The following is a 22,148-nucleotide window of genomic DNA, read 5'->3' as shown; positions in this document are numbered from 1 at the left end:
GTCAACTTTTGATTTTGGCTTGTATTTTTGGCATAAGGGGGAGGGTACCCCTTCCGATACCGAAAAATTATATAACCTATGTTTCCTTCCAGACCAACCTACAAAGCGTGCGAAAATTCCAAGATAATAGGTTCTGCCGTTTTCATTTATCTGTGATTGGCTAATGTGCCCGTTTGGGCGTTTTTGGGGGGTGGGGTGACCCCCTATACTTCGACATGAATTTGTATGCCAGATTCGTTTTCTACTCCCGCATATTTTTCATTTGATATCCATATTGTCCTTATCGGTCCACTTTTGATTTTGGGTGGTGTTTTTGGACAAGCGGTAGTGGGTCCGCCCCCTTCCGTTATCAATAAATTATAAAGCCTATTTCTACTTCCTGACCATATTCGTAATCTACTCCCGAATACCTTTCATTTGAGTCCCATATTGTCATGATCGTCAAATAAACATATTTTAAGGGGTTTTGGTACCTGGGGCGGCCCCCAGGTACTTGGACTCAACTTTTATTATGAAATTCGTACTCTACTCTTGAATACCTTTCATTTGAATCCCATATTAACCCGGTCAGTCCACTTTTATTTTTGGATAGTACTTTTGGGGCAGGGGGGAGGGTCCGCCCCCCTTCCGTTATCAAAAAATTTTATAGCCTATGTTTCCTTCCAGATCAACCTACACAATCTGCGAAAATTTCAAGGTAATCGGTTCAGCCGTTTTTGAGTCTACACGGAACAAACAAACAAACCGACAAACAAACACAAATTGAATTTACGTATAGCCCCCATAAAAATTAGGCCCATATATGCCTTAATTTTTCCACGATATGTTTAAAAGTTGGTACGCGAAATAAAAGTTCACTAAATGTCAACCAGATAGGTCTGTAAATAGATATGGCCTTCACATAGAAACATCTCCGAAAAGGCAGAATGAATTGTGGTTGGCATGTTTACAAATTCCTAAAATGCTCCATTGTATCTTCCTCCTATGCTGCGGACCACTGTAAAATACAATATGCAAATACAAAAACCGAGAGTGAAATATAAACCAATTGAACTGTTATTATTGCATACCCACTCTCTCTCTCTCTCCCTCTCTCTTTCGCTCTTTCACGCATGGTTTGATCACTAGGCTGTTAATGTGAGAGAAGAAAAAATTATTTTCTTTTGGCATTTTTTTAGTTGACACTTGGCTCTTGCAAGATAAACAACCGCTAGCCGATACAGCAGGCGATGTTGTCGCCAAATCCACAAAAATAAAAGAAACCAAACAAAAACAGCAGCAGAGAACACAAACAAAGGAAAGCGCCCACAGCAGTAGCAGATATAGAGCGTAGCGTCAACTATCTAACGCCCGCAATGTGGCAGCGAATACTTTTAATTAGCAGCATGCTGGCAGTGGCATGGGCTGGCGTGTTTCCAAATTATCATCCACATTTTGATTTTGTGCAATGGACCACAGATAAATCGCTGGACGATTATGAGGCAGAATCCAAGTGGTGGCAAACAGCCTCATTCTATCAAATCTATCCAAGGTCATTTAAAGACACCAATGGGGATGGGGTTGGCGATTTAAAAGGTAATCCAAGGGATGCGTTAAAGAAAAAGAGTTTAAAATTAATTTCCTTACCTTACAGGTATAACCGAAAACCTATCGTATTTGAAGGAGATCGGGGTTACCGCCACCTGGTTGTCACCCATATTCACCTCACCCATGGCCGACTTTGGTTATGATATTGCGAATTTCTTTGAAATCGATCCTTTGTTTGGCACCATGGCCGATTTTGAGGCTCTCATGAAGGAAGCCCATCGCTTGGGCATTAAGATAATTTTGGATTTTGTACCCAATCACAGCAGTGATGAGTGTGAGTGGTTTAAGAAATCCGCCAGTGGCCACCCTTTCTACAAGGATTTCTATATTTGGCATCCGGGCAAAATGATTGATGGCGTTCGCCATCCCCCCACAAATTGGGTAAGCGTTTTTCGTGGTTCCGCCTGGGAATGGAATGAGCAGCGGCAGGAATATTATCTGCATCAGTTTGTAAAGAAGCAACCAGATTTGAATTATCGCAATCCTTTGGTGAGGGACACCATGAAGATGGTCTTGCAATTCTGGCTCTTCAAGGGAGTCGCTGGCTTCCGTGTGGACGCTGTTCCCCACATCTTTGAAAAGCATGCAGATGCCAATGGCAATTGGCCCGACGAACCTCGTAATCCCTCGGTCAATGACCCAGACGATTATGGTTACCTGGATCACATCTATACCGTCAATCAACCCGAGACCATTGATCTGGTCTACATGTTTCGTAAAGTTTTGGATGATTTTAAATCAGAATATGGTGGTGAAGATCGTATTTTAATGACCGAAAGTTATGCGCCCTTGGATGTGGTCATGCAGTACTATGGCAATGGTACAAGAGAGGGTGCCCAGATACCATTTAATTTCCTGATAATTGAAGAATTGGGTAATAATTCGAATGCTTTCAATTATGCTGAGACCATTAACAAATGGCTGAAGAACATGCCTGAGGGTAAAACGGCAAATTGGGTGGTAAGTAGAATTTGGCTGATATTCACCTTGTCGTAATGACTAATCTGGGTATTTTGCGTAGGGGTCATGGAATAGTCCGGGGTTTGAGAAAGTCGTACAATAATGTGTCCAAGCTACGAATTAGAATAACTCGTAACTCTTGATATGATAAAGCGAAAAATATGGTCGGCTTTTGAAAAAAATCATATGTTTTGTACAGTAATTAGTAGGTTCAGATTTAGACTGAATGGGAAGCTCACTATGAAAGGTGAGTCCATTCGGAAGCCAGAATGACCCTTTGCAATACTCCAGTGAAATCAATTAAAAACATATTAAGTTCGGCCGTGCTGAACTTTGGATACCCAACACCAGAGATGGTCTGTCGGAAACGACGTATATGACATAGATTTCCGACGTATAATACATACATCGGAAACATCATAAACCTAGCCAAAACAAGTAAAAGCGTGCTTAGTTCGGCCGGGCCGAATCTTGAGAACCCACCATCAAGGATTCTGCTAAAAATTTATACAAAATTAATTTAGTTGAAGGGCATAATTTTATTCGACATACTTCTGTCTACGCGTTGTTTCTGTGCGATTTGTTTGCAGAGATGGATTTTCCAACGCAACACTCAAAAACAAAGCATTCTGTTTGGCCTTAAGTCGTGATTTTTTTAAGGAGTCGTGATATTTCGTAATTTTCTGGCGAGTCGTGATTAGGGTTGTGAGTCGTGATTAGGGTTGTGAGTCGTGACTCACGCCCACTCACGAATAATGTTAATTAAATAACGCTCACGCACGCTTACGTGTTTACTCACGTCTTACGTGCATACCTCTGCATGAGATGATGAGTTCAATTTCCGCGGGAAATTTTTAAAATTGTTTTTAAGGCCAATGGTAAAGAGAGTGCCGGAGAAAAGCCCGAGAGCAGCAGCGGCAAACGAACGTGACAAGCAGCTCGAGCCGAACAAAGGAAATAAAACTAACCACCACAACGAAGCAAGAACGTGTTGGGCTAGTTTGTATAATGGTTTTGTTTGCTTCCCAATAATGATTGTTGCTGAAGAGAGTGCCTTTCAAAACAAATTTTTACTTTGGGTCGTTGAGATTAAAAAAAATTGTTGCAGTAAAATTAACAAATTTTGTCGTTACTTTTTCTACAAAAGTTGTTGGTTTTCTGTGTAAGAATGCGTCGCACAGAAAGGTTTCGCATTCACCAAGTTTATTGATGGCAATCCCGTGTCCCTTACGGGCAATTCGTTTGCTCTTTTGTACCTTATATCGCAGCGGTTTTGGCATTGAAACGAAACGGATCGTGCCATTCTCGGAAAAGATGTCAATGTCCTTCTTACACTCCAATATTCTTCGTGACCTTTTCATAGAGCCCTGATGGCCAGTACACTGTCCGTAAAGATGTTGGCACTCGATGTCCTCGCGCTAACACCATTCCACTTCACGCATTCCGTGATCGCCTGGATCTTCGTCCGCAAGACCGTTGATGTTTTTGTTGTAGCTGTTTGTTGTGTTCTATCTTTCGTCTGCTTGATTCTGTTAAGTGGCCAGATCCAGGAACTCTGCGACTAAGATGGGGTGCGTGCAGAGGAATCTGGGTCTGAGTCGAGTGGGTCTGGCTTGACAGTTAAACAGGTGATGTTTGTCGTGTGATCCCTGGTCACAATCGGAACGTACATCCTGCACGTTTGCATCAATCTTTGCTCTGTAGGAGTTGAGGCGACTGCATCTGCCGGAACGTAATTGAGCCAGTACTTATCTAGTTTGCCGGGGGCGATCAATTTCTTCAGGCGCAACGGGAGGCGATCGTTTTCAAAGGAGGACATTCAACCAGTAGCCATTTACCGCATCTGCTACCGTGTCTGCATGAATGTTGTCTAGTCCCGCATTATATGAAGCTTGATCTAGAGGTTCTCTCTTATAGCGCTGAACCTCAGGCTCTAGATCATATAGATCTACCTTAAGGCTTCTGGGCGGTGAATACCTATCCCCAAGATGATGATTTGAAAGGTCTCTGCGATAACATCCCTAAAGGTATTGCTTTGACAGCATGTAGTTTTGCCTTCGCACTGGTAGAATCTTTGTCTCCTGATGGAGGTGGTTCACATGAGAACTGTCAGTCGCAGTTCGAAGGGCGGCATTCTGACAGATCTGAATATAATTTCACTGCGTGTCGCAGAGCTGACGAGACCACACTGGCACTGCATAACTTACCACAGACCGGCCAATTATTTTGTATCTGATGTACAAGGTTTCTTTGACTGCACCCCATTTGATGCCGGCAAGTGACTTGAGGATCTTTTTTCTACTTTCGACTTTATCGCAAATTGCTGTGGCATGTGAGGAGAATTTTTAAGAGCTGTCAAATGTGACACCAAGTATTTTGGGACACTTGATGGTCGGAATCATTTTTCCATCGACCATCACTGTCAGCTCAGCATTCACCTCACAATGTGGCTGAAGATTTGATAGCAGATATCTTCAGATTTCTTGCAGCAAAATATGAGGCTGAGTTCGTTGAGGTACACGTTCAACCTATCGCAGATGTCAACAATGGGTAGGGGCCTGTTTCCATGATTTTACAATCGTCCGCTACGATCTCTATGCCGTCTGGAGGAGTGTAATGGAGGATAGCTAGAGGTTAAACAGTGCCGGAGATATCACCTCGTCTTGGGGAACTCCCTGTTTCAATCTACGGTGCTTGGACTTCATATCCCACACAGATAGTTTGCATTTCAGGCCTCTCTGGAGGGACGTGTTGGCGATGTACTCAAATAGTTTGGCATGTCTGACTGTAGCGAATGCCTTTGACAGGTCAAGTGCCACGAGGACCGTCCTATCACATGGCCTGACCTAATTGAAGCCACGGCAAATATGTGCGGTGATGGCATGCAAAGCAGTTTTTATGCTATGCAGTCTTCGGAATCCATGATTATGCTCGGCGAGTGGAAATTCTCCTACGAGGCTCGGGAGGAGTATTGCCTCAAGCGTCTTTGCTACTCGTTAGAGAACGGAAATCGGTCTGTACGACTCCCCCGAACTCGGGTTCTTTTCAGGCTTCAGGAGCGGGATCACTCTGCCTATTTTCCAGACATCTGCCTGACTATAATACGGCCCGAAAGATCGTGCTAAGGTCAGGCACCCGAAAACACTTCTTTGCCGCTGTGCCGCCAATTAAGACCCCCAGGCCTTCTTTGTTCTCCAACTTTGAATAATGCAGGTATTTATCTTCTAAATGGCAATACCAGAGTTCTTTCAATTCAAAACCGAGTCGCTGGGAGCAGTGCTTCACACTCCATTTCAAGTGTCTCCTACAGGTATCCAAACCAAGAAAACAGCAGTAAGCCACATCAAAAATAAGTGCACACAATAGCCATGAAGCAAATGGCACGCTCACACCTAATACCAGCAATCGTTGTTGACGCATACGACTCTCAACGACCAAAACATAAAACAGTCTTTAAATTCAGTCCTATTGTAAGTGTTTTTGCCAATCAGCACAAAATGGTTGCAAGTCATATTTTGCATTTTAAGCAATACGCACGAGGGCTCACATTGACCGCAACTTTATAAAAGACAAACACACAGCTGCCTTTCAAAGTTATAAGAGCTAAAATTGATTTTCGTGCTTTATAATGGCTTGGCTAAAAAATTGAAGTAAGTCTTTCACTTTTGAATAGACGAAGAGAGTCAGAAGGTACGTCACTGATAAAAGCAATACTCTTCCAAAACGAAAAAAGCAAGTGCAAAAAACAACGGAGTACATCTATGACGCTCAACAACACTTCATATCTATTCCTATGTTCCTATGGCACTCGTCTGAGTGGTGCTCATTTGCAAAAAACACACGGCGTCCGTTGACCAAATTGAAAAACACATCCACTGAACCATTATTAAAAAGTTAAGTCATCTCTCACTCTATTGTATATGTACGTGTGTTTCTAGCTAACTTTGTTTTTAGGTAGCATGCGTTACAAACAATTGCTTTGACCATAGTTGCTATTTAGTTCCAAATTTTGGGTCTCATGCAGTTCTCTGATACAAACCGAAACCTCTTTCAAGTTTTTGACCTTGTAGGCTAATTAAACCGTTCTTTTGAGAAAGCGTGGCGCTTCAAATTGACCCAAATTCGTCTTCCTGGTCAACAGGCAGATCTCAGTCTTCTCTGGGCTTACATTCACACGCGTAGGTATAGCTCAGTAGTATGTCACCTCCAAGACCCTTTGATGTATCGTTTGCGTAGCAGATGGTCTCAAAATCCTTCAAGAGTGCTGATAAGATGACCCCCTTTGGTGTACCCTGTGCCACTTTGTTCCATGTACTTACGCATGAGAATCCCAATTCATCCACCTACTCCTTAATGTGTCTGGAAGTTTTTAAAGAGTTTTTTTACTTTTATGTTTTTATTAAAAATACTTTTTTTTTAATTTAACTTAAAAACCTTAAAACAAATGCTATTCTACAGCTTGTATTGTAATATACCTACATACATAAATAAAATAAAATTGCATGTTCTACTCCATCGCTATGATTTTCTCATATCCCATTGAACGCAAAAGAGCATAGGATTCGTTCAACATTGTTATCTCTAGCATAGGCCAACCCTCACGATGAATCAAAAATTGTAAGGGACCCAGATATTTTTTGGGTTTTCGTAAGACAATTCCTTCGAATAACTGATTGGCTGTTTGCTGCACAATGGGCTCTTCCATAATAGTTTCCGGTATCATCTCTACTGACAGCGCTGATATTGCCTCATTCATATTTTCTGCATTCTCATCAACAACCAATGCATTGATATCCAGATTAAGTTGACAAAGCCTTTGTTGCAAAAAATCCATGCCAAGTATCAGTTGTTCGCTTAGAAATGCCATAACTAAGGCAGAAACCTTAGTATTTTTGTTGTTGTAGCATATATCAATATCACATAATTCCATACACTCGAGTAGACGTTGATCATATGTCTGCAGAGTGGCACTTTTTCCTTCGCCAATTGCATTGGATTTTTTTAAACAATCAGTCAATGTTTGGTTGATGTAAGTGAGAGAAGCCCAAGTGTTGACAAGAGCACGAACTTCTAAACCGCAAATGTGGACGTTGAGATAATAACAGCTGTTGTTAACATGTGAGTCGCTGCTGCTGCTGTTGGCTCTGCTGCTTTTAATTTCTCTTGCTGTTGCTGCGGGTTTAGCAGAGGACAGGCTCTCACGGGTTGCTTTAGTTATTGGGCTAGCCATTATAATGGATGAAAGAGGCTTAATAAGAGAGAGAGTAGATTAGGATTTAATAATGACTTTTGTGGTGTTTTAGATAAAACAACAACAACTATGACAGGAAGCTCTAAAATTGATGGGCTAGAACTTAAACATTTGTAGCAATAGTTGTGCAATGTCAATGAGAATTTAAAGTGGGCAAACTGAATCTTTAAACGTCGTGAAGGTAAAAATGACAAATAGGTGTAGCTGCCATGGATGAGGAGGTTATAGCAGAATACAAATTGCAAAGCTTTAACTCAAATGGAATGAAACTGGGAGATCACTTGATCGTCTTAGAAATTCACGGACTCGGCATATAAAAATTATAAAGTTTTTCCTGCAACCATTTTTTTTTTGTTTTTTTCTTCTCTTTTCAGCTTGGAAATCATGACCAAAATCGCATTGGCTCTCGCCTTGGTGAAGATCGCATAGATATGATGAATATGCTTACCTTTACCTTACCTGGTTGCAGTGTGACCTATATGGGTGAGGAGATAGGCATGACAGATGTTTGGATTTCGTGGAATGACACCGTTGATCCCTCGGCTTGTAACTCAAATCCTGACAAGTATGAATCTCTATCCCGTGATCCGGAACGTACTCCCTTCCAATGGAGCGATGCGTTTCAAGCGGGATTTTCTAAAGCAAACAAAACATGGTTGCCCATCTCACCATTGTATCGCGAAGTAAATGTTGAGAAGGAGCGTTCGAATCCATTGAGTCATTTGAATATTTTCAAACAACTGCACAAATTGAGAGGGGAGCCCACAATGAAACATGGAAAAGTTGAAGTGAAGGCATTGAAACAAAATGTATTGGGTGTTAAGAGGTGAGTTAAAAAAAAATAACATTGAAATTTTGATGAAATTTTTGAAGAACTGAGAGGATCCTAAAGAGATTTGTCAAATTCGCACAAAATCGGGCTAGGGGGCTGTCCCACTTTCAAACCTCAAAATGTCAGTGGACCGATCATGACAACATGGAACTCAATTGAAAAGGGTATCTAACATTTAAATGTGGGATCAAGTGTGTTTGTGGCCTCTGTATAACCAAAACTGGCCAAGAGGACATATAGTCTGATCACGGCTATGTGTAACTCAAATTTAAGGTTTTTAGGAGTGGCGATGAAAACTGCATTTTATATGGCACACCCCCGATTTTTGGCGCCTACTTTAATTTTGACTCCAGGATCACGAATCCGAAGTCCGTTTTTGGGGCAAAGCCCACTGGACCACCCTAGGGCCAAAAAATGCAGCCCTGGGGAAAATGCTCCAACCTAGGCATATGGATATCAAATAAAAGGTATTGGCGAGTAGATTACGAACATGTTTAAAAATTGGATCTGGTAAGGACTTAAGGGGTCTTGAGAAATGTTAAATTGGTCTTCCCAAATGTAATAGGTATTAAAAAAAACAATTAAAAGCGGGATAAGTTCGGCCGGGCCAAATGTTATATACCCTCCACCATGGATCGCATTTGTTAAGTTCTTTGCCCGGTATCTCTTTATAGGCAAACAAAGGATAATGGATAAGAATTGCTATGATATTGGAGCTTTGTCAGTTCATAAACCGATTCGGGTCATACTTGGCCTAGATGTTCAAGACTACTATTGTCTTGAACATCTTGTGCCAAATTTCAACCAAATCGGATAAGAATTGAGCCCTAAGGGGGCCCAAGAAGTAATAACGGGAGATCGGTTTATGAGGGAGCTATATCCGGCTATGGGCCAATTAAAACCATATTTAGCACGTATATTTGAGGGCATAGAAGAAGTCACTGTGTGCAAAATTTCAGCTAAATTGTATAAGAATTACGCCCTCTAGAGGCTGAAGAAGTAAAATCGGGAGATCGGTTCATATGGCAGCTATATCAGTTAATGGACCCAATAAGACCATTTTTCACACGTTTGTTAGGGGTCCTAGATACAGTGACTTTGCCAAATTTCAGCAAAATCGGGTTAGAATTACGCTCTCTAGAAGCTCAAGAAGTAAAATCGGTAGATCGGTTTATATGGGTGCTGTACCAGGTTTTATACCGATCCAAACCATACTTGGTACATCCATTAAATGTCATTGAAGACGTCATAGTACACAATTTCAGCCAAATTGGATAAGAATTGCGCCCTCTAGAGGCTAAAAAAATAAAATCGGGAGGTCAATTTATATGGGAGCTATATCAGGTTTTTGGCCGACCTGAACCATACTTGGAACGTAAGCTAAGCATTGGAAAAGTCATTGTGCAAAATTTCAGCAAACTCGGATAATAATTCCGCCCTCCATAGGCTCAAGAAGTCAAATTTAGAAATAGGTTTATATGAAAGCTTTATTTAAATATCGACCGATATGCCCATTCACAATCCTAACCGACGTACAGTAATTTTGGCTATATATGGGTGTTACATTGAAAATATGATATGGTTCAGATCGGACTATATTTAGATATAGCTGTCATATAGACCGATCTCCCGATAAAGGGTCTGAAGACCATTAAAAACTTTATTTATTACCCGATTTCGTTGAAATTTGCAACAGTGGGTTATTTTAAGCATCCCGACATCAGACCTAAATATGGACTAGATCAGTCCATATTTAGATATAGCTGCCATATAGACCGATCTCCCGATAAAGGATCTGAAGCTCATAAAGGCTTTATTTATCACCCGATTTCGCCGAAAAACAGTGGGTTATTTTAAGCTCTCCGACATCTAACCCAAATATGGTTTATATCGGACTATATTTAGATATAGCTGTCATATAGACCGATCTCCCGATAAAGGTTCTAAAAGCCATAAAAGCTTTAATTTTTATACGATTTCGTTGAAATTTGGAATACTGCGCAGCTTTAAGCCTCCCAACATTCGACCCTAATATGGTACAGATCGGACTATATTTAGATATAGCTGTCAGGTAGACCGATCTGCCGATAAAGGGTCTGAAGCCCATAAAATTTTTATTTTTTAATCGATTTTGCTAAAATTTAAAACAATGAGTTATTTTTAGCCTTCTGAAACCCGACCGAAATATGATTCAGATCGGACTATATTTAGATATAGCTGTCATATAGATCGATTTGCCGATAAGGGGTCTGAAGCCAATAAAAGATTTATTTAATACCCGATTTCGCTGAAATTTGATACAGTGAGTAGGTTAAGACCTCCGAATATCCGACCTAAATTTGGTTCTGAGCGGGCTATATTTAGATATAGCTGCCATATAGACCGATCTCCCGATAAGGGGTCTGAACGCCATTAAAGTTTTATTTATTACCCGATTCCGCTGAAATTTAAAACAGTTAGCTTTCCTGAGCTTCACGATATCCGACCTTAATATGGTTCAGATCGGTCCATAATTGGATATGTCTGCAAAAGAGACCAATATTTTGTTCTACAGAATTGAATATTGACATATAAATTAGACCACTCAATGTCCGTGCCGAATTTGGGTGCATAAGTTATCCAATTTTCACCGGATTGTGACGAAAGTGGATTTATATATATTCCCGAGGTGGTGGGTATCCAAAGTTCGGCCCGGCCGATCTTAATGCCTTTTTACTTGTTTTTAGAAATATTTAAGAGCTTAATGCATATCTTAAATCTATTCTTTTGTACCTTTCATTTGATACCCATATTGCCTAGGGTTAAGGGGGTTAAAAACTCTCAAGATCCCGTAGGTCCTTCCTGGGTCCAATTTTTAGTCATGTTTTTCCATATTCGTAACCTACTCGTTTATAACTTTCATTTGATACCCACATTGTCCAGTTAGAAGCCTTTCCCCAAGAGTAGGTTTTTGGCCCCAAGTGGTCCAAGGGCCTTTGCCTCAAAAACGGACTTCAGATTCATGTTCCTGGGGTTAAACCACGCCTGCGTACCAAATTCCAGTGAAATCGAGGTGTACGCCCTATAAAGTGCAGTTTTGCCGCGATATGCATTCGTAATGGCAACCGGTTCTAGGTACCGGATTGAATACCCGCCGGCTAGGGTCTGCCGCCTAAGTGTTTTGCCTTTTTTCGTAATGGGACAAGCAGTGCCTGCTCCGTATGCTTCTGGTCCATGCCGTGATTGAAGACCCCGGACCTTGGTTTTGTTTTGTTTGCCAATACCGCATGCATCATCGTTGGGTGTATGAGGATGTGATCGGATGTGGGTGCATTTTCATTCGTGGTCTTGTTTGATATCGGTGCAGTAGATCAGTCATACGAACTACTTTGCAAAGACCACCTCCATTAGGAGACAAAGACCCTACATGTGCGAAGGCATAACTGTGTTTTCATATAAAATGGGTCTAATTAGATTTTTTGTTACTTTACGGGAGAAGGAAATAATTTGACATAGGCCTTTTTTTGAAATCCATTAATTTTGTTATTTGTTTTTGTATCCGCCTGAAATTTTGAGGTAAGGTGCATCTGACATTTGTCTTCCAGAATAAATACAAAATTAAAGTAAAAAATTCGGCTGAGCCAGGCCGTTGTCTTCGTCTTAACGTTCGAAGCCATTAGCACAACTTCCAAACTCCTCGCTGCAATAAAACACACTCGCATTGGAAAAATCCAAGTGTTAACATCTTCAGGGCAATAACAACCAGAACGCTAGGGACACGTTGAGTCTTGGAGTGTAGCAAGGAGACTAACGCCATCTGTGGAGACTACCGATTCGCATTGTTTGTTTGTAATGTACGATAGAGGCAGTATTTTAGCAAACCGCTGGTATATACGCCCAAATACTCACTCTTGTTTCTAGTAGGAGAGACATAAGAAACTAATTATAGGTACGGTAAACAAATAATCGTTTGCAGCTATCGAAGCACTTTTGCAATCAGAGAGGTTTTGGTTTTACCACAAAAGGAAGGTGCTTTTACCGAAACTGCTAAAGGGTTTACAATAAACAAATTTAATTACGTTCAATAATACTACGTTTATGGCTAACGTTTCGTATGTTGAAGTGAAACGTTATATGGTTACAATAAAAGCAAAACTTCGTGACAAAAGTATTTTGTTTGTCGTAAGAATTTCCCAAACGTTTTATTTGTTTGCGTGTAGATAGTTTACTCATTATGTAATAGATTTTTAAAAAATTTAAAATAACATATTTTTTGTTTATTTAAGAACTCTCTTAAAGGAATTTACCTATGTGACCCTTATGAATATCTTCAATGAAGTCGAGACATTTAATCTAAAAGAGGCATTTGAGAATATCCCAGAGGAAATGGTTTACGAGGTGGTCACCGATAAGTCGAAGGCTAAAAGGGGGTAAAAAGATTTAATTTTTTTTTGTTTTGAAATCGTTTTCTTACTTATCCTTCTTTTACAGTGATCGCTTGAAAACGAACTCAGTGACTTTACAGCCCAAGGAAGCAGTTATTTTGAAATCTCCGGGAAGACTAGATACTACAGTTGGTTATTATTTATACTACACGGCTGAAGAACAAACTCATAACTAATTTCTTGCCATATTACACTTTATTTTGTTTTCTCTATTATTTAGTGTCGTAGTTGAACTATAAAATTTTTTTCTAAAATTATAATTTCTTAAATTTAATCCGTTTCCACTATGATTGCCTCATAGCCACTGAGAACAAAATTGTCTAGAGAGACCAGGTCCCTAGAATAGAAATAAATTGTAACGAGTTTCAATTTAGTGGTTAAGTTAAATAATTACTAAATAATTTTTTTTATATATTCTCATTTATTTTTGACAACTTACCCTTCCTTTCTTGTTGATATCGTATTGGCTATTTTGGTTTTGTAGCTTCCAGTGGCCTTAATCGCATCCGTTACATTCGCTGACTTGGCATCGCCCAAAACATTGGCCAACAGTATGTAAGTCTTTTCATTTGGTAGATATCTGCAAGAATCGATGGTGATGCAATGAATTTCAAATCGCTAGAGAGTGGTTTGTTTTTCCAGGTAACGTTAAAATAAGTAAAAAACAGTAAGTAAGGGCAAAAGTCGGGCGGTGCAGGCTATATAATACCCTATACCTACCCCGTATGTATATAATACCCTATACCTACCCCGTATGTATGTAACCCTATACCTAACCCGTATGTAACCTACCCAATTTCTGAAACCATTTTGATGGACCTCGGCGGGAAAATATGTTCAAACTGTAATAACTACAGTTGACAATCCCATGGCAGCCGGTTGAACGCACCGGATTGACCCGATGGAATCCTCATGGTCAAGGGCTGCCGCCTCAGTGTACGTATTCGTCTTTTTTCGTCATGGAAGAGGCACATCCCGGAGTGCCTTCTCCGCACGCTTCTGGTCTGTGCCGGGATTGAAAAGAACCCCGGACCCTGGTTCTGTTCGGTTTGCCAGAACCGCCTTCACCATCGGCCGGTGAGGTGTAACCGGTACATGGAGTGGGTACATTTCCGATCTTGCTTTAGCCTCACTTCACTACGGGAGTATAGTCATACTGGCTATGTCGCAAGGTGCTGTGCGAACATAGCCAGCAGCAGGTGGGTCACAAGCGTCGTCATCGTCGCTTTCTGCGACCTCGTTGTCGGACTATGTGACCCCCCGACCTCTCCCGTACAGCAATTTACGCAACAGCAGCATCCCAGCGCAAATATTGCCAGGCCAGTGCCGGGAAGTGTATCGTTGTTGCAGTTAAACTGCAACGGAGTTCATGGCAAGATCGATGAGATTGTGGACTTTATGAGTCGGAGGGGCATATTGGTCGCAGCGATCCAGGAGACAAAACTGACCAACACCTGGAGCTTGCGCAGTTGTCACGGTTACAATGTGCTACGTAAGGATAGCTTAAGAAATGGCGGTGAGGGATTGGCCTTCGTAATACACCATACCGTGCAATATAGACATATCCCGCCTGCGCATGGCGCTAGTGACCCCTACATGGAATGTATGGGGATAGCAGACAGGTCCGGTACTGCCGAGATAGAGTCAATGAATTGCTCCAATTACAACAGTGTAACTGGTGGATTCGGTTTGTCGTTCATTTTTATCAACCCCACCACCCCCGCAATATTTTATTTAACATTTTCTTAGATGTATTTTCTTACATGTAATTTTGAGAACTCACCAAGTAGAAACACGTCTTGTCAAAAAAAGTTATTTTTCAATATTAATTCTTGTTTCACATAAAGGTGCAGCCACATTTTGCAAATTTTAAAGTTTTTGTAAAAAAATTCTAACCAATTCGTCCTGTATTTAGCATTTCGTGTACCCAGTAGGAAGAAACCCTCGTAACGTATTGATATATTTGGTTGCCCAAAAAGTAATTGCGGATTTTTTAAAAGAAAGTAAATGCATTTTTAATAAAACTTAGAATGAACTTTAATCAAATATACTTTTTTACACTTTTTTTCTAAAGCAAGCTAAAAGTTACAGCTGATAACTGACAGAAGAAAGAATGCAATTACAGAGTCACAAGCTGTGAAAAAATTTGTCAACGTCGACTATATGAAAAATCCGCAATTACTTTTTGGGCAACCTAGCTCCCATCTAATACCACCACAGTATTGGTATTTTAAAGATTTTTTTTCACATTTTTCAAACGATTTCCAGTTTAAAAATTTTCCCAAAATTCCTATGTAAAGGAAATTCAATTTTCTATGAAAATAAAATTTTTTAAATTTTTTCCTCATTTCTATCCAATGTTGAATTCAACTCCATTCAATACTTCTCCTACTTACCTCTTGATGGCCAATATATTATCGCCCACATTGCCATACTGTAGTTTTCCATATTGCAAAGTTTTCGTTTGACGCAATGCCGACATAGCCTTATAGACATTTAAATGGCTTTTGGAGTTGACTTTTTCCGTTTCCACATTGACGGTGAGATAATTGGGATTTATGGGCAACCATGTTGAGTGATTTGTAGAAAAATCTGCATTCTCGCCAGGACCCCATTGGAATGGGGTACGAGCAGGATCACGAGTGAATTTTTCATAAATTTCAGGATTTGAATTGCAGGCAGCAGGATCAACACTTTGTTCCCAGGATATATCTAAATCCACCATGCCAATTTCTTCACCCTAGAAACAAAACATAAATAGGAAACTATTGTAGTAAGGCTAGAAACAGGTAAGTCTAGAGATATGGGTAGCCTATGAATTCGCTCGGTGGATTGTTTGGTTGATTGTGATACTCTAGATATAGGTGAAAACTAAAGATGTTTGGTGAGAAAGCAAAGCTATTAGTCTCCAGATAAGTTCTAGGAACGAGATAGGTGGCTGAAGAGTAACAAGAACAGATTAGGAACAAGCCCCAAACCGGTACGCCCACCGGATAAGCGGCAGGACCAAAGTGACTGCTCGGTGTTTGTCAACCAATAGACATGGGAGTCTACACACATGTGATTACCCCCGGCGGAACGATCCCATTTTGTCTATGAAAGAGGTCTGATCAAACAAGTAAAAACGTGATAAGTTCGGCTGTGCCGAACTTTGGATACCCACCACCATGGATAAATTAACCATCCTCTTTTATAACAACTCCATCAATTCCACTACCATATCCATAATAATATGCAAATAGGGAGCTGCTATAGATTATATTTCATTGAGGTCCCGAGAAATCTTATACAAGTCACAGCTTCAGCGAAATCGGGCAACAAAATCGTTTTTATGGAATTAAGGCCATAAATTGGAAGATCGGTCTATATGGCAGCTATACCTAAATATAGCCTGATTTGCACCATATGCTCAGATGACGGTAGGTAGGTTTAATACAAGTCATTGTGTCAAATTCTAGAGAAATCGACTAAGGTCTAAGACCCTTAGTCGGCAGATCGGTTTATATGGCAGCTATATCTAAACATAGTCCGATCTGAACCATATTTGAGTCGTATGTCGGGAGGTTTAGTACAACTCACTGATTAAAATTTTAGCGAAATCGGATAATAATTGCGGTTTTTATGGACTTAAGACCCTCAATCGGAAGATCGGTTATATGGCATCTATATCTAAATATTGTCCGATCTGAACCATATTTCAGCGAAATCGGGTTATAAATGTGGCTTTTATGGGCTCAAGGCGCTTAATCGGGAGATCGCTCTATATGACTGCTATATCTGCATATCGATCGATCTGAACCATATTTGAGTCGGATATTGGGAGAATTCAATTTACTCACTGTCAAAGGTTTCTGCGAAATCGTATATTAAAAGGGCCTGTTACGGGCTTAAGACCCTAAATCGTCAGATCGGTCTATATCGTCAGATCGGTCTATATCGTCAGATCGGTCTATATTGTCAGATCGGTCTATATCGTCAGATCGGTCTAGATCGTCACATCGGTCTATATCGTCAAATCGGTCTATATATAAATATGGTCCGATCTGAACCATATCTGAGTCGGATATCGGGGGGCTTAAAGCAACTCACTGGTTCCAATTTCATCGAAATCGGAAAATAAATTCGCCTGTTACGGGCTTAAGACCCTAAACCAGCATATCGGTCTATATGGAAGCTATATGTAAATATGATCCACTATGGGCCATTTGAATATCTTAGCCTCTAGTACTTTCTGTTTTAAATTTCAGTGTAATCGGAAAAAAAAACTGCTTTTACGGGCTTGAGATGTAAAATCGCCAGATCGGTCTATATGGAAGCAATGTCTATACATAGTCCGATTTGGCCCATTAAAGAACTTATCCTGTGTTTCAAACAAATACGGGTCTGTGCAAAATTTCAACTCAATATTTAAAATTTTAGAGATTGTACAGTGATTACAACTGACGGACACATACATGGACATCTTTAAATCGCCTTAGAATTTTACGACGATCAGAGATAAACATGATTTTTATATATAGACGGCACGAAAGTCGAGTGGTGAAGTTGTTAAAATAGAATATTGCTAAATATGGTAGCTATATCCAAATATAGACCGATCTGAACCATATTGGGCAAGGATGTCGAAAAGCCTAACACAGGTCACTATGCCAATGACCTTAAATCGGGAGATCGCTATACATAAGGCAGCTATATCTAAATATAGACCGATGTCGAAAGGCCTGGCACTGCTCAATGTGTCACTTTTCAGCAAATTCGCTGCTTTTAAGGTCCAAGGACTTAAATCGGGAGATCGGTATATATGGCAGCTATATCCACCTATTAATCGATCTGAACCATACAGGGCGCAGCTATCAAAAAGCCTTACAGTAGTCAGTGTGCCAAATTTCAGTGAAATCGGATAATAAATGCACCTGTTATGGACTCAAGTCCTTAGATCAGGAGATCGGTCTATATGCAGCTATGTTGAAATGTAGACCGATGGGGGCCACATTGAACGCGAATGTCGAAGGGCCTAGCACTGCCCACTGTGTCACATTTCAGCGAAATCTGATAATAAACGTACCTTGCATGGTCCAAGGAGTAAAATCTGGCGATCGGTATATTCAAATACAGACCGATCTGAACCATATAGGGCACGGGTGTCCAAAAGCCTAACATAGGTTCTTGTGCGAAATTTTAGTGCAATCGGTTAAAAAATGCGCTTTTATGGTCCCAAGACCCTAAATCGGGAGAACAGCCTATATGGCATCTCAAGATCGGGCTATATTTGGAATATATGGATGTTTGTCCGATTTGGCTGAAATTGAGCATGTAGTGTTTTGAAATGTTTTCCAACAACTAAGCCAAGTACGGTCTAAATCGGGCTGTAACCTGGTGTAGCTTCTATATAAACCGATCTCCCGATTTGACTGCTTGATTCCTTACAAGCCGCAATTTTTACCCGATTTTGCATGCAGTGTTCTGTTATGACTTGCAACAACTGTGCCAAGAAAGGTTCGAATCGGTTTATAACCTGATATATTGTAGCTTCCGTATAAACCAACCTTCCATAATAACCGATCTCCCGATTTGATTTCGTGAGCTCTGACAAGCCGCAATTTTTGTCCGATTTGGCTAAAATTTGCCATGTGGTGTTCCGTAATGACCTCCAACAACTGTGCCAAGTACGGTCCGAATCGGTCTATAACCTGATAAAGCTCCCATATAAACCGATCTCCCGATTTCACTTCTTGAGCCCTGACAAGCCCCAATTTTTGTCCGATTTGGCTGAAATTTGGCATGTGGTGTTCCGTTATGACTTCCAACAGCTGTGCCAATTACTGTCCACCGGTTTATACCTTGATAAAGCTCCCATGTAAACCGGCCTCTCTGTCGTCCTAGTTCGGTTCCTAGAAGCTTTAATTTATGCTGGTTTGACAGAAGTTTGTTTGCCCTCCAAGATTCGGCCCGGCCGAAACTAGCACGCTTTTACTTATTTGATCAGAACTCGTGTTTGAGGAGACCTCCTCCTCTCTGATGTTAGTGATCTTGCGTCTCCCTTAAATGAAAAGCATGTGCCCATGTAAAACCGACCGATATTTAATGCAGATGCCAATCGAGGCCACGATAGGAAATCTGGAAGTAATGGAAAAGGTTTCCGATCGGATACCATAGACGACACTTAAGGTCGAGTGCGAGGCACTGCTGCCAGCGGCACCTTCTTGGATTGACGGAACTCTGGTATTTCCATCTAGAAGATCATGCTACTTAAATGGATCCAAGCTAGAGGACAGAGGGGGCCGGGGGGTTCTACATTGAGAACCCTGGGACTGAGATCTGTTTTCAACAGATTGACCGTAATAGCGTCATACAGGCGGAGATCCAGACGATCACGGTATCCGTGAGGTAGTGTGGTGTTAACGAGAGAAAGTCGAGAGCGAACATCTTTACGGATAGTAAATTGGCCATCAGGGTAACAACAACCAGGAGCAGTCACTACCAGTCTTGGAGTGTAAGAAGGAGATTAAGGCCTTCTCTGGGAGGGCACGATCCGCATCGTTTGGGTGTAAGGGGGAATAAAAGAGCAGACGATTTGGCAGTGCAGGCCAGAGGACTGCCGTCGCAGATCTCTCAACGAGATGGCTGAAAAGTTCAAAATTAACCTGTTCTGGGTGCCGGGCCGACAGAGATATCACAGGGAAATGTAAAGGGGATGAGCTTGAGAGTCTGTGAACTACCCTACACATTCCATGGATACTGAAATCTGTGGGTATGCCGCTAGCGACATGTAAGTTAAGTTTACAGGGTCAGGCCCTGTCTAATCGGAAAACGTGCTGACAGACTGAAGGTTGCCAGAAACGACTTTTTCAGAAGCTGTGAGGACATCGAAAATGAAGAGTCTATAGAACACCTTCTGTGTGTGTGTCCCGCACTGGCAGTCAGAAGGAGTTCCACTTTAGGTTCTCATTTCTTTGAAAACCAGTCTGATTTAGCGAATATGAACATCCGCAAGTTTTTGGGGCTTTTTTAAAGCGATCTGAATGGTTCAACGGTGGGAACTAGAAGGCATCTTCCTCCTTCTGTTCCTGTGGTATCACAACGGACGAAAACGTCTAAGTGAGTCTGATGGCGGACTGCCACTTAAACCTAACCTAACCATGTCAGATGTGAATGTAAATTGGGCCAAATCGGTTCTTGTTAAGATATGACGCCCATATTAGCTCATCAAACGATTTGTCCTCTAATGGGACTAATAATTATTCGATTTGGATATAAAAATCCGCAATTACTTTTTGGGCAATCCAATATTATTAAATTTGGCTGAAATTTGCGCGTAATATTTTGTTATGACTACCAACATACATGGAGGCAACGGTAGCGTAGAGGTTAGCATGTCCACCTATGACTCTGAACGCCTAGGTTCGAATTCTGGCAAGACCATCAGAAAAACAATTTTCAGCTGTCGTTTCGTTTGTTATCAAAATGCTGGCAAAATTTGTGAGATACTATGTAAAAACTTCTCTCCAGAGAGGTGTCGCACTGCGGATCACGGCTATAAAAAGCAGGCTCCTTATCATTGAGCTTAAACTTGAATCGGACTGCACTCATTGACTGCTACGACGCCTAGAAGCTTCAAAGTCTGCAACTATGCTCATTTAAGCAACTTTTTGGTAGAATCCATAGTTGCGGGTTCCCGAGCTAATTTCTACATGTTCTTTTTTTAAGTTATATCTTTCTTGGTTTTTTTTTTCTAATTTTGAGCTTCTTTCACACATTTACCTTAGAATTAACTCATAACTCACCATATAGGTCACGCTGATTCCAGGCAAAAACATTTGCAGCATATTCATGAGATCAATGCGATTTTCACCATAACGGCTACCCACACGGCGCTTATCGTGGTTACCCATCTGCAATGCGAATCAAGAAAAAAGGAAAATTCCGCTTAGCTCTTCTACACCGAACCTCTTCTTTCCTTAACTTACCACCCAATTGGCTGTTTTTCCTGCCGGCATGTTATCCATCCATTTTTTAATGATTTTCACAAAACCTGGCGCAGGTAAGTCCGTATTGATTTGATCATCATTGCCGGCAACAATAAATTGAAAATTGAAGGGTATCTGGGCACCCTGCACAGTTTTATTGCCAAACATTTTCATGACCTCACCAATGCTGGACCAAGTCTCAATCATTAGGACACGAGTATCTCCACCATGCACTCGCTGATAGTCTTCCAAGAGTTGATGCCATTGATAGACCATATCTATGGTTTCCGGTTGATCTTGGGTATAGATGTGCAAAAGGTAAGCGGATTCCTCTTTGTCATCGGTATAACCCGACAAAGGCTCATCGGGATAACGGCCAGTGGCATCGGGCAAAGCCTCAAACATCCAGGGTACGGCATCAATGCGGAAACCAGCCACACCTCGATCCAACCAATAGGTGAGAACTCGCTTCATTTGGGCCACCACATCGGGGTTGCGATAATTTAGATCGGGCTGTTTCTCAGCAAATTGATGGAGATAGTATTGCTGGCGTTGATCATTCCATTTCCAGGCACTGCCTCGAAAGGCCTGTAGCCAATTACTGGGAGGCTGCCTTTGGCCATGCTCATCTACAAAGCCATCACTCCACACATAGTAGTCCTCATAGCCTTTTTCACGATTCACTGATTTTTGAAACCAAACATTCTCATCACTCGAATGGTTGGGCACAAAATCCATGATGATTTTCAAACCCAATTTATTGGCCTCAGCTATCAGCTCATCAAAGTCCTTTAAACTACCATACTCCTCTTGGATGTCAAAAAAATTGGCTATGTCATAGCCAAAATCAGCCATGGGCGAAGTATAGATGGGCGAAAGCCAAGTGGCATCAACACCGATTTCCTTGAGGTAACTTAGTTTGGATTTAATGCCCTGCAAATCGCCTATACCATCACCATTGGAATCCTTAAAGGATCTGGGATAGATTTGATAGAATTGTGCAGTTTGCCACCAATCTTTTGGGGAAACTGAGGAGGTGTCACTCGATGAGCCATTACCCGAGCAGGCCTTCACCAAATTCACTATATGACCCATACAAAGCAGGCCCAATGTTAGGCCCATTAAAA

At 41.1% G+C, this 22,148-nt stretch overlaps 2 protein-coding genes across 2 annotated transcripts; one reads left to right on the top strand and one right to left on the bottom strand.

Annotated features, from left to right (window-relative positions):
- The first annotated feature begins 1,184 nt into the window (after positions 1-1,184).
- Positions 1,185-13,464, top strand: LOC106089598 (maltase A3). Its single transcript, XM_013255489.2, has 5 exons — positions 1,185-1,575; positions 1,634-2,547; positions 8,173-8,624; positions 12,896-13,039; positions 13,101-13,464. The coding sequence occupies exons 1-5, from the start codon at positions 1,356-1,358 to the stop codon at positions 13,228-13,230; spliced, it is 1,860 nt and encodes a 619-aa protein (XP_013110943.2). The 5' UTR covers positions 1,185-1,355; the 3' UTR covers positions 13,231-13,464.
- On the bottom strand, positions 13,304-22,122 carry LOC106089599 (maltase A3). Its single transcript, XM_013255490.2, has 5 exons — positions 21,022-22,122; positions 20,839-20,946; positions 15,451-15,794; positions 13,494-13,634; positions 13,304-13,391 (listed from the first exon to the last, which is right to left on the bottom strand). The coding sequence occupies exons 1-5, from the start codon at positions 22,114-22,116 to the stop codon at positions 13,325-13,327; spliced, it is 1,755 nt and encodes a 584-aa protein (XP_013110944.2). The 5' UTR covers positions 22,117-22,122; the 3' UTR covers positions 13,304-13,324.
- Between the last annotated feature and the right edge of the window lie 26 nt (positions 22,123-22,148).

The sequence above is a fragment of the Stomoxys calcitrans genome, chromosome 5, assembly GCF_963082655.1.
Source record: "Stomoxys calcitrans chromosome 5, idStoCalc2.1, whole genome shotgun sequence".
Taxonomy (NCBI): domain Eukaryota; kingdom Metazoa; phylum Arthropoda; class Insecta; order Diptera; family Muscidae; genus Stomoxys; species Stomoxys calcitrans.
The sequence above is the reverse complement of the archived record's forward strand: the minus strand, read 5'-3'. Positions and strand labels throughout refer to the sequence as shown.

Coding starts and splice junctions, on each gene's coding strand:
- LOC106089598 (XM_013255489.2), top strand. CDS start 1,356: ATGTGGCAGCGAATACTTTTAATTAGCAGCATGCTGGCAGTGGCATGG. Junction 2,548..8,172: donor GTAAAACGGCAAATTGGGTG/GTAAGTAGAATT, acceptor TTCTCTTTTCAG/CTTGGAAATCATGACCAAAA. Junction 13,040..13,100: donor AAGTCGAAGGCTAAAAGGGG/GTAAAAAGATTT, acceptor CTTCTTTTACAG/TGATCGCTTGAAAACGAACT.
- LOC106089599 (XM_013255490.2), bottom strand. CDS start 22,116: ATGGGTCATATAGTGAATTTGGTGAAGGCCTGCTCGGGTAATGGCTCA. Junction 15,795..20,838: donor GAATCAGCGTGACCTATATG/GTGAGTTATGAG, acceptor TTTTGTTTCTAG/GGTGAAGAAATTGGCATGGT. Junction 13,392..13,493: donor ATATCAACAAGAAAGGAAGG/GTAAGTTGTCAA, acceptor TTTCTATTCTAG/GGACCTGGTCTCTCTAGACA.